Source organism: Cuculus canorus, chromosome 2 (assembly GCF_017976375.1).
Source record: "Cuculus canorus isolate bCucCan1 chromosome 2, bCucCan1.pri, whole genome shotgun sequence".
Lineage (NCBI taxonomy): Eukaryota > Metazoa > Chordata > Aves > Cuculiformes > Cuculidae > Cuculus > Cuculus canorus.
Window position 1 is genome coordinate 146,380,069 of NC_071402.1, and position 12,543 is coordinate 146,392,611.

At 36.5% G+C, this 12,543-nt stretch overlaps 1 protein-coding gene across 5 annotated transcripts in view; it reads right to left on the reverse strand.

The window, feature by feature from the left end:
• Positions 1-674: 674 nt before the first annotated feature.
• CUL2 (cullin 2) overlaps positions 675-12,543 on the reverse strand; it is a 52,013-nt gene continuing 40,144 nt past the window's right edge. For 4 of the 5 annotated variants that reach the window (XM_054060631.1, XM_054060630.1, XM_054060629.1 and 1 more), the window contains exons 20-22: positions 10,904-11,005; positions 10,055-10,171; positions 675-4,742 (exon numbers count right to left, since the gene is read on the reverse strand). In XM_054060631.1, the coding sequence (XP_053916606.1) occupies positions 4,611-4,742; positions 10,055-10,171; positions 10,904-11,005 (351 nt within the window). In that variant the 3' untranslated portion in view covers positions 675-4,610. The remainder of the gene's footprint in view (positions 4,743-10,054; positions 10,172-10,903; positions 11,006-12,543) is intronic. The other variant, XM_009569276.2, reaches the window with a different exon arrangement.

The following is a 12,543-nucleotide window of genomic DNA, read 5'->3' on the forward strand; positions in this document are numbered from 1 at the left end:
ATCAGAGAAGATTAGAGGAAGCGATATTTATAGAAGCATCAGTGTATGATTTTATTTATCTTAGTGGAAGCATGGAAGGAAGGACAAACAAAGTTAGTATAGCCCTCAGCATGAAATACCAGAGACTTCTGGCTACTTCAGAATCTCTAGAAAGGGTTCATATACAGTAAGTTTACCAGTGGTTGAAGTGTAAAAAGTTTTTACTGGATATTATAATAGACTGGTAGTGCACACATCCATTACTTTCCCCAGCTGAGCAGGAGGAATTTGTCACAGTGTTAATGCAAGCTGTCATTACTCCAATCAAAGCAATCAAATGGGTGAGGATTTCAGTTTTGCTTAAATCGCCATTGATAGCTTTTAGTCAAGAGGGTCATAAAGAGGGTGTAGAAATGAACAGTGGCAAAACTTCCCTAAACAACTAAAACCATTTTAGAAGAGACTAACAGTACTTTTAGACTTGCTTCATGCTACTTCTCAGGTTTAGAGAAGTCCTTTCCTTCTCAGATGCACAAGCAAGGCTGGACTTGCTGGGGAGACTATGGAAGCCTTCAAGTCTTGCGCTGCACGCTCCTGGGCCAGTTGATGGGATCAGCACCAACACACAGCTAGGTCAAACGCACTGCTTCTTTGAAAGTGCTTCTTCTTCTAGCACACTTTTTCCTCAAACACGTGACAAGTAATCATCAATACAGAACTAAATAGAAATCTTGTTAATCAACACACACGTAGTTAAACTATTCAAAGATAAAGAAAACCAAACTACAACTCCAGTACGTCTAAAAGGGAGGTTAGCTGGTCTGCCTCTTCATCTACCTCCTTCCTTCTGTTGGCTGTTATTTTCTTCCCTTATTTATGCAATTGTAAATTCCACAGAATGGAGACAATAAGAAATGCACGCCCAAGCTACAGGTATTCCGTTACTTTTACTATCACTATTTGTCCACTCTCCTTCTTTAAAACTACACACACATATACTTGAGCTTAGTGAAGTATTGCATTATTTTAGAATTATTATACCCAGACAATGTTTTGATCCTTTCTCTCCTTTCACCTGACACCTTGCAAAACACTGTTTTATCATCAGCTAGGAAGTGCAGTACAACTTAGCGTAAGCAAATAAGGGTAAATTCAGGTTTGTAATAGGAGAAAATACTCAGTGCAAGAATAATTGCTTCTGGAGAACATGTTTTCATAAATCGTAACACCTTAATTAATTCTAGGTATTTAACTTACCTGTAAAGCATGGACAGTCTTAACATTTTGCCCTAGAGTACAAAGAATTTATTCTGCTCAAGAACCAAGACTATGTTCTAAGACTTGCTTTTAAAATTAGCTTTTTTAAGGATAAGAAACAACTTCCTAAGCATGGCTAAAAGATATCAGCTTACCAAATGTATTTCTCCTTTGACCAATTTCCATACTCTGCGCCTTATTTAGAATGTACTCATTAAAAGGTTTCTCAAAAAGTAACGATTCTCTCCATTTTGAAAACTGTTTCTCATGTTATGGCGATTTAAGAACCCTTCACAGCTCCAACTCCAGTGTATGCATGGACACACCGAAGTACAGACATGCATTTTTCTTTCCTAGAATAAGATAATCACACTGAAGACAAATTAAAACACCAGAGAAATACATTTTCAGTTAGCATTAGAATTATCAACAACATTCAATACTAGAGTTAAAATGCATTTTGATGTTAGAAATGTATGAGATGTATGAAACCATTAAGCTTCCAAATAAACCAGCAAGTCATCCATGTTATCAGGCTTATGACAAAAAAAACCCCAAACCAAATCCGTACAATTACATCAGTTTCCTCTAGTGAAAAATTAAAAATGCATTGCATTTTTGTATGTCTTCTCTTTTCATAATTTGCCTCTCTTGTTAACAGCCATTAGCACTTTGTATTTTGAAATGACACTTGCCAGATGTGTTGAGTTGCCAGGTTGTAGCACTACACTATAAGCTGCATCACTGTGTGCCAGCAATGACTTCAGTGTGCTAACCCAGCTACAGAGGGCTGAATCCTTGCCCTGTTTTTTTCCTTTGGGGGAAAGGTGTGAGTTATGAAGTATAATTCAAAATGTTTCCCAGCTATAGCCACATTTCCCAAGAAACACTGAACAGATTGAGTTTATGTATAATTATGGAAGACATTGTCTTGGGATGCCAACTGTGCTGAAATATATGAATGTTTTTAACTCACTAAACATGTCTCAACTCAGCAGCATGCTTATCTAAATAACAAAATATTACTTTTCATGTTATAGGTATGCAAAAATTCAGAGATAAGGTAATGCTAAAACCGTACACGTTTAGGCTAGAGCAGTAAAGTTTTTGTTTTGTCTATGAAGTGATTCTGAAAATAAATTTGTTAGAGTTTTTCAAACTCGGTCTTAAAATTTTGCTACTGCAATCTATATTTAAAAAAAGCTTTTATTAACCCTTTTATGAAGAAATAAGCTCAAAATCTGTTGACTCATACACAATTTACATGGTAAAACACATTTGTTTCCAGAAGCTTTAGTGTTACTCTTAGTTTGTTTTCTGGAGAAAGGATCTGATGACTCAACCAGGCAATCCTTTTTCTGTTGTGTCATACAACATTCCCTCTATTCTATTTTTTGTCATAAGAAGAAATTATTTACTTTTTATAAAGCACAGAAACGTTTCACATTGAAATAGATTAGAAGTCACTCTACGTTAACGTATCTCCTATTCACTATACACTTAGGGACACCACAAGCACGTGTGCTGTCTCCCAACACACACATACAGCTCTGAACTACCACTTTAGACAGAGACCTACTGCACCATATTACAATCAGTTAAAAAACCCATTTCTTTAAGACATAAATGCATTTTTAAAAATCTAGATCTTAGTGCAGTGGGATAAAATACCATAAATATAGAAGTGTTTAGTGCCCTTAATTGTTTATTGCCCTTTATTCACCCTTAGTAAAATCCACACAAGGAAAACATATTACCACTTCTTGATGCATTTCCTAGTTAAGTATAGAAAGTTTACTACACCCTCCAGGTGACATATGAATGCAATGTCACTTAAGAAAGAAGAGACAACATTATGAAGGTCAGAGAAACCTTTCATAAAGTGGGGAACTAGAAAAAAGGAAAAAGCTCCCCTCAGAAGGCTTTTTCCTTTAAAATCAATTCTCAATCTGTGGACTTTCAGTAGGTGATGAAATATCACATAATCTAAAAAAATATTGCAAATAATATAGATCTACATATATATTTTTATATGCACATAAATAAAATTTGGCAAAAATAGAACTTTTAAAGTTAACTTAATATTTAGCAGAACTGCAGGCATAACTGTGAGGAAGCAGCTTTTCTGCAGCAGGTAATCAGTGTGTTCACATGCTTAATGCTCATAAACTCCAACTGCTTCCAGTGGTAGAATTAGTAGCTTTTAAAACTATGCTTATGTGAGAGTGAATAGTCATCACGCCATCCCTGATGAGCAATGCAGGACATGAAATAGCTCATGGAATTCTTGTCCTGCCCAAATAGGTAGAAATCTAATTGGGGCAGAGGAAAACAAAATACAATAAATACAACCATATATGACTTAGGAGGGAAAACAAGAAAAATACCCACTATGGATTTATGTAGAAACAAACATAGGTACCTATCCATGTAGTGCTTCTACCTAATGGATGAGAGAAAACATTTTTCAATTACTAGTCTGCTATATTCTTTCCCATTAATAGGGTGGTTTCACAAGTCAGTGAATTATATCTTTGATGTCCATGATAATCACTACTAACTGTGAACTACACTGGTTAAATCCCCTCAAATATCTGTTTATTTTCTCTTGTAACATATTCCTGCAGTGTGAAATTAACAGACACAGAGTAGGCCTTCAGGCACTAAGAAGGTAAGTTTGCCTAATCTCAAGAAAACAAGATGTGCACCTAACCATAAATATTTTTTTTTATAATCACATGAAACATTACATACTTGCTATTCAGCTTTATATAAATTAAGTTCTTATGTCAGATCTGTTTCTGAAGTTATTCAAAACCCAAACACATAGCATTATTTTTACTCTTCCAGGTCTGAATAATATTTGTGAACATTAATCTATATCCATTTCTACAATCATTCGAGACACATTATATAACTTTATTTTTTTATTTGACAAGCAGCAGTATCATGATCATCATTTTTTTTACATTTTAATGTAGATACAATTATTAGGTTATCTGTCATATTACAATATTTAGGCTTTTTTTTTTTTTTTAACTTTGTCTTAAGATACATTAAAAAACATCAACTGCAAACGTGAAAGGGGAGGGAAAAATAAAAGCATGGTACCCAACCAATTTTCCACATTTCAGCAATACTTCACTCATTCTTTTAGTAAAGTTTTAAGAAATGTCATAATGACATGAGCTTGAAATATCTATAGGCATTTTCATTGACGCTCATGACATGGCACTGGTGATGTTGTAAACAGCAGAAAAACAGGGGCTGCCAAGTGACCAATTATGGAGGCACAGGCCTGCCTCTTCCCACAGGAACACACCAAACAGTGACAGCAATGATCTCCTTACAATCATACCTGCAGGATAGCAACATCATGCTACATAACTGTATTCGTCTGCAGAGGCTTGGCTTCGCTCTATGTACTGTTTGTCTATCAGAACTTCAATACACTTCTTAATCATGCTGATACTTGGGTTAAACCTAGCTCTTGATTGGCTAATTACCTGCAAAAGACCAACATGTTTTTGTGTTATTTTAATTTACAACATTTATAAATGCTATAAAAACATTCACTAAGGGCTTTAAGAGAAATTCAGCATAATTTTCTTTCAAAGACAGGATTAAATAAACTTGGAATATATATGACTACATATAACTATCAACAGAGCATCTCTATATGTTAGTATCAGGACACTTAAACTGACTGCTCAGCAAATTGGTTAGCTTCCCTACATATTAACCAGATCTCTCAGTCTTTTTGCTTGCTTTATTTGTCATAGTACAGACGAACACAAACATTCAGGTTAAAAATTAATCTAACATTAACACATTTCTTCACTTGATTATCATCATAGTTTAAGCAAAGTGAAAATTTTGTAAAAACATATGTGCCTTTCCATGCTGGCTCTGCCAACAGACTTCTCTTCCTAGACAAGGTTTCTTTTACTTCTGTTTATGTACTTTCATTGTTCTGGAATATTTAATTTATTGACTCCCCAAATTTAGCTGAGTTACTTCAGTCTTACTTGGAAATTAAACACCTGAAAAATGTGTTAATCTTAATTTTCATAATAGTTTGTACAATTATAAATGGTTAAATTTCACTTTATTGTATTTTTCAAAACTATCTCTAAAGCAGAACGCAATTTTCTTCTTGTCCATCACCATGTTTAGCACCATAAAAAGACAGAGAAGACATTTTCATTGACAAGGGGATCAAGTGCACCCTCAGTGAGTTTGCAGATTACACCACGTTGTGTGGGAGTGCTGAACTGCTTGAGGGAAGTAAGGCTCTACAGAGGTATCTGGACAAACTGGACTAATGGGCCAAGGCAAACTGTATGAGGTTCGACAGGGCCAAGTGCTGGGTCCCGTGCTTGGGTCACAACATACCCAAGCAAAGCTACAGGCTTGAGGATGAATGGTTGCAAAGCTGCCCAGCAGTAAAGGCTGTTGATCAACAGCTGGCTGAACGTGAACCAGCAGTGTGCCCAGGTGGCCAAGAAAGCCAATAGCATCCTGGCTCGTATCAGAAACAGCGTGGCCAGCACGACTAGAGAAGTGATCATCCCCCTCTACTTGGCACTGGTGAGGCCGCACCTCGAATACTGTGTTCTTTCAGGCCCCTCACAAGAAGACAGATATTGAACTGCTGAAGCCTGTTCAGACAAGGACGACACTGCTCAAGGCTCTGGAGCACAAGTCTTGAGAGGAGAAGCTGAGGGAACTGGAGCTGTTCTGTCCGGGGAAGAGGAGGCCGACAGGGAGACTTTATCACACTCCACAACTACCTGAAGGGAGGCTGTAGCAAGGTGCATTTTGGTCTCTTCTCCCAAGTAACAAACAATAAGAAGAGAGGAAACGACCTCAGGCTGTGCCAAAGGAGGCTTAGACAGGATATTAGGATAAATAACTTCACTGAAAGGGTTGTCAAGCATTGGAACAGGCTGCCCAGGAAGTGGTTGAGTCACTGTCCCTGGAGCTACATAGAAGACATGCAGATGTTATGCCTGGGGACATGGTTTAGTGATGGACTCGGCATTGTTAGGTTACGTTCGACTTAATAATTTTAAATGTCTTTTACAATCTAAACGATTCTGTGATTCTATGATTTAATAAAGATTTGTGAAACCTGTGTTTTATTTATAGCATTAAAAAGACATATTTAGAAGATGCAAACAGGTACATAGCAAATAAAATCTAACTATAAAGACAACCTTATTCATTCCTGAATAGCAGTTTAAATACCTTAAAAATGCAACATATCCTCAGAGATTCTACTACACTAAACACTCAAATTTGTAAGAAAAACCACCACTTTTTCAGGAAATTTGCTGAAAAGCCCTTGATGACACTTTTCATCACTAAAGACACAGCCCAATTAGTAATTCTTTAGTTAAGTTACACTACTTCATTGCTGTTGCAGCTGTCAGGACAGGAAACGTGAGCTGGATTTGTTCTGTTTTTTTGTCTACATTCCAGCCCATGTAGTGCTATTTATCTGGTCCTGCCAGAAGGTCGAACTGCGCGGCTGCCTGGAAGGTGTAAGTGGAATCCGCCTACAACTCACCTCCTTTCCTATACAACTTGAGACAATCAGGATGAGCCTCTCTTCAGCCACTGAATACAGCCCTACGACATGGCAAGTTCCATCTGGCTATGCTTGAACTTTTTAATACACACAGTAAAAATTATTTGTTGTAAAAACAAATCTATATATGCACTGTGAAGAAGCTGCAGCTGCAGGCAAAACTTTAGAAGTCTCTTAATAGTTCTCAGTTTTGCCCATTCTCTTGTAGAGAAGGGAAAATGGTGTGTAGTAACAGAACATGCATATCTATTAACTTGGAAAATTTTTCATATTTTAATCTTGTGGCCAACCTGTAGCAAAGAAAATTACTATTACTTTCTCCTCTCTACTTTCTAGCAATGGTAAGTAAGGTCAGCAATTTTGCCCATAGCTTTTCATTTGTTCTGTAAAGAAAGTGGTTTTTATTTCAGCTGTATTTCCCATTTTCTTTACAGCTTTTCATAGCTAGCTTTGTCCCAGCTCTAGAGCTTGCTGGAGCCCTCTGTGAGCCAACAGAACTCACCAGGTAGAGCTCACTCAGCAAAACAAACAAAAAGCTCCAAAGGGTGAGTTTTGTTAGGCTAGCGGCCAAGGGTCTGCTACGTTCCGTAACAGTATAAATGAGAAGAAACTTGCTGCTAGCAAGCTGACCCAGATTTCAACTAACTTCAGCCCTACACTCAAACTGATTGTCATCATCCTACTTCAAGCATTTGTTTAGGATAGAGAGAACAAAAGACAGAAATCTGTATTGGTAGGGGTTTTTTTTCAGTTTTCGTTTTGTTTTACCAAAGATAATACAAACAAGAGACATACCAGATGGTCAGAATAAAAACTTTTCTGGGAACAACTGCATTGACTTTTCCCCTCCACTGCTCCCACTGCTCCATACTAATTTTAAGGGAAAAGCTAACTTGTCCTGCAAGTGACTGCAGCATGAAGCTAAAAGTAAAACTATCAGGGCACATCTAACGCAATTAACAGCTGAGCAAAGACCACATGCTGACACACGTAGGCCTTGAGTATTTTCTTGGACACCTCTCCGTAAACGAAACAGCAGTGCTATAGTCTAATCGTTAGAATCAGAGCTAACCATATTAAGGCTAGGAGTCTTCCAATCATACACATAATCGTGCCCTTATAGCTCAGAAAAAAGTATTAATGAGATGAGAAAATACCAACTATTCATAGTAAACAAACTTCCTTTCAAAACATTCATTCTTACTGCTCAAGAAGTTAGGCTAGAAATTTTACGAATAAGAACTAAGCATATACATCACCATAATTGGTAACAATATCACAAATTATTGTTTTGAGAAATAAAGACTCTTGACAGTTTAACAAATTTTAGCAGGTTAGCAGGGTTAAAAAAAAGGAAGCTGGACAGCCAGGAGTTTAGTTACGCATACTCTACAGGTTTAATAGAAATGGCTATTCATTTTTTAATACAGGTCAGTCTAGAAAGCTGTTCAACTTGGAGCCCCTGACAGTTTGGTCTTATTCAAAAAACATGAAGCAAAACAACTTACTGAGCTCAATGCAGACATAACTAGGTACAATTTCTACTTAATATCATATTTTCATCTTTATGTTTAAGCATTAAGTATACAAACATCTCTCTCCACACAATTTGCTCTAAATTCTGGCAATAATTTCTGAAATGCTGAAGACCACATCTATATCACAGATTGCAGAGAAGACAACTAAGATGTCCAATCATCTAGCTCAGGTGCCAGCCAGATTTTAGCTGAGGCAGCATAGAGATTGGCACAAATTCAGAGTGCAAAGAAGAAGCGAAAATTAACCCTAATGGATTTTTGTACTGCTTCACCTTATTGCTTGAGGAGAGAGCCCCCACAATATAAGGCAGCATAGATATAAATTATTTAGAAGCCTAACTTTAAGTTTTAAATGTTCTACTCCACCTAGGACATAAATAGTATTCAAAATTGAGAACTAAAGACTAAATGATAAAGGACATGATTTTCAAAAGTGTCATAAATTTAGTTAAAAGCTAAGGTAAAAAACCAATACTGGTGGATGTGGCAGGTGAAAGATAAATGGAGCACCAACTTTACTCTCTTCTTAGTAGAATAACTATCAAAATATCCACCGTTCTTGCAACATTTTCTAGTTTCAACTGTAAATTCTTACAGGATTTCATCATAATTGCATAGGTGATTTAACAGGAAATAAAACAGTCAAAGATTTTGAGAATAATCACAACCTATACTGCCTCATCTTTCAGGTATTCAAAGCCAGATTTCTTAAATGAAGCTTGCTTTCAGAGTATTTGTGTACAAGCACTACTTCAGTATCCAAACCCTTTAACCTTGCCTCACATTGCAAGTTCTGGGCCACCAAGCTCTCTGTAGCTACTTATTTTTTAGGAAATAAAAATTAAGTAGTGGATGTGGTGAACTGTATCCTCCACCACAAGATACCAAGCACACAGCAGATCTCAAAATGACTGAGATCTCTATCTCCATGCTCAAAATGGTCAAATAAAGCAGAAACCTTTATTCCCTCTCCCATCAGCCCACTCTGAGGCTATGCACAGAGTCTCAGGCGACAGAAGAATGATTAGACTGAAGATTGAATGCCTTGGAACGCTGAGAAAACTAAAACTGGGAACTGGTTGGTAGGAGAAAAGTTTAGGTTGGAATAAGAAATACAATTAGGCAGGCAGCTAGTACATATGAGAAAGTGGGGGAAAGAAATCGCACTTCCTTCCGAGTCTGTGACAGTTCACAGATCATTAATCTAGAGTCTAAAAAACCTAGATAAGTGTACTGATTAACGAAACAAGGAGTTCAAGAAGTTCATGTCTGCATACTCGGACAACTTCTAAAATTCAAGCCATGAATTAGAATAAAATCACGCTTAGAGCTCAAAATTGGTTAAGTGCTTCTGGTGAAATTCCATACCTAGAAAATCCACACTCGGCTTGTCAATTGAACCTATAGCTCTGCCAATGAACCTTACAGCCTACAACATCTATCAGCCTAGAACCAGGCAACAGGAAAGAGCAAACACAACGGCATTTAATGCTTTAGTGCTAAGACACATTAGCATGATTGAGGAAGCAAGTGCTCCAAAATCACAGTTCAAAGTAGATTCCAATGAAATTGTCACTAATTTCACCTAGCTATTAGTTTTGATATGGCAGTTTCACAATAAGATGTTTTGCCCAACTATGCTGAAGATTTTCATCAAATCATGCTTAAAAAGAGAATTTTAACTTACCTCCTGAATAAGAGCATTATGTCGCAACACTTTACGTGCTTTCATGATACGGACTATAGCAGCTTGAAGATACATTTTTCTGTCTTCATCTACAGCACTTCTGGTCTGTTCCATCTCCTGTGATATAGGAAGAACAGTAATGCTTAAAATATAGTAAAATCAATAATCATTTCATAGAAGTATCTTGAATCTATACTCTTGTTTTATTAAATGTCATCAATTAATAAAAAAAAAAAATCTAGGCGAAGTTCAATTTCAGGCAAAGTACTTCCATGAATGAAGAATACAGATTTCATGAAAGTCAGCAAGAAGGTAGGAGAGAGACACCCAAACCCAGCATTTTTGCTAGAGACAGGCAGGCAAATTTACTATAATGTATTGAGTTTGGCAGCACACGTCTCTTGTACAGAACCCTGTGTCTTACGAGATACAGAGGAAACATGGATTATCAACACTACAGTTAATTTTATTTGCCAAAAGACACAAAAACCATAGGAAAACAGTTGATTGATTCTGCTGTTCCTGGAATAAGTTGCTTTCATAAACACCATCAACAAAAGCCTCATTAGATAAGACAAGCTAAATGTTAATCCCACTTGGTACAAAAGGAACAGCTCTTCTTTGACTTTTTCTTCTACTTTCTTATTCCCCATTCAGTTTTCTCCTGCCTATATGTTAAGAACAAAGAAATACACAGTTCCCCAGCTTTAAACTTAGACAATTCCTTTACAGCAATGTAAACTTTCAGTAGGGACTCTAACATCTGCTTATACCAAAATACAATAAATTTGATTTTAGAAAAATAAGCTTCCTAGGTTGTTTAAGTTAGAAACATTGATGAATACTTGCCTGTGGTGTGTCTTTCTGCATTGATGTAGTAATTTTAAATTTTGTTCGTTTACTGCTGAAGTTCATATTTAATGAAAAAGTAGACTCTGCCTCTATATCTTCCTGCAATAAAATATCTTTTTAAAAAATCAAAAACGGAACCAAAAAATGATAGCAGTTTACTTTGAAATATCACAGTTAGGGGCTTACATACATACAAACATTTCAGATTTGTAGTTGGAAATTGTAAGATGTCACTTGAACCGGGTCAATTTTTCAAGCCACAGTTTAACTAACCCAGAAATCAGCTCTCTTATAGAAAACACTATAAAGAACTCTGACATGCATGAATTTTGTTAACAATTCAATACAATTAAAGCAATTTCTGTTTTAATACTTCCAAAGATCATTTTAGTTGTAAACACTCTCCATTTACATTCATTTCCTCCCTGGAAAGAAAGTAATATTTGCATTTATTTACAGCAGAACCTCAAGAGAGAGGGTCATTGCTTTCACAATTATTACTAACATTGCCTTCCAGAACTTAAGGGCTAGCATCTAATAATTTTTTTTATGTTACAGAAGAAACAGGTGACAAGCTACAGCGTCTACAGTTCCATGCCTTTCTGCATGTTTCTCATTTTTTCCTCCCAGCAGCCTAATTCTCTTCCACACAGAAAAGATCATTTCTTGCAATAAACGGTAACACCGTTTGCAGTCCAAACACCTTTACATTCGACTAAGAGGATACTCTGACTGATCTTTGCAGTTTCCAGGCAAGGGCCTGTAAAGTATTACCAATTTCCAGCAGAAAAAAGTTACCGGGCTTCGGAATCTTGTCAAACCATGGTTGCCTCCAGTGCAAATAGTTCAGCAAACACAACCAATACTTACCTAAATATTTACTCAAAACAATATTAATTCTAATTTTATATTCGGCAACACATATTCTTTATTAAAATATATATATTTTATAATATCCAGACATAGTATACAAAAATTACTGTGAAAGGGCAAAGATCAATGGCTTTAAGCTGACGTTAAATTTTAGCATTATTCTCCTTATACGGTTGAGTATAAGCCACAACAGTGTTGTGCATGAACTCAAAAAGCATCAATCTAATGAACTAATGAAAATTCTTCCAAGTTCCTTTATTCTTTTTTTACTTCTCTTTCAAAAAAGAGCAAACAAACAAAAGCAACCCACAATCTTGTGATCTCACTTTCATTTTCCTATATTTCCCTGGTTAAAAAAAGGAGCTATCAAAGCAGCTTTCCAGTTCTCCTCATAAGTGAAATGAACAGCTTATCTCAGCTTCTTCTGCCTGATACTGTCTGAATAACAGGCTTTCTGGGCTAGCTGGAAGCACATGCCAAAGTTTGTAGGATATGCACAGGTATTTCTGTACTGTTTCTTACATACCAGACTTCTGTGCCCTTCACAGTATGGGAAAAAAGGGCAACTGACTTCACGTAGGTGATGTAGAAGGATGATGAAAAGTTGGAAACAGAACCTATGCCAGTCTTTGCCTTAACCAGACAAGAGAGCTCGGATATTACTGGAATTCCATAAAACTCATGGGATGATAAGAGTTCACAGATCACATCTGTTGGTTTTCCTGTGTCCACTGCTGAGTTATAATTGCTCACAAGGGTCAATA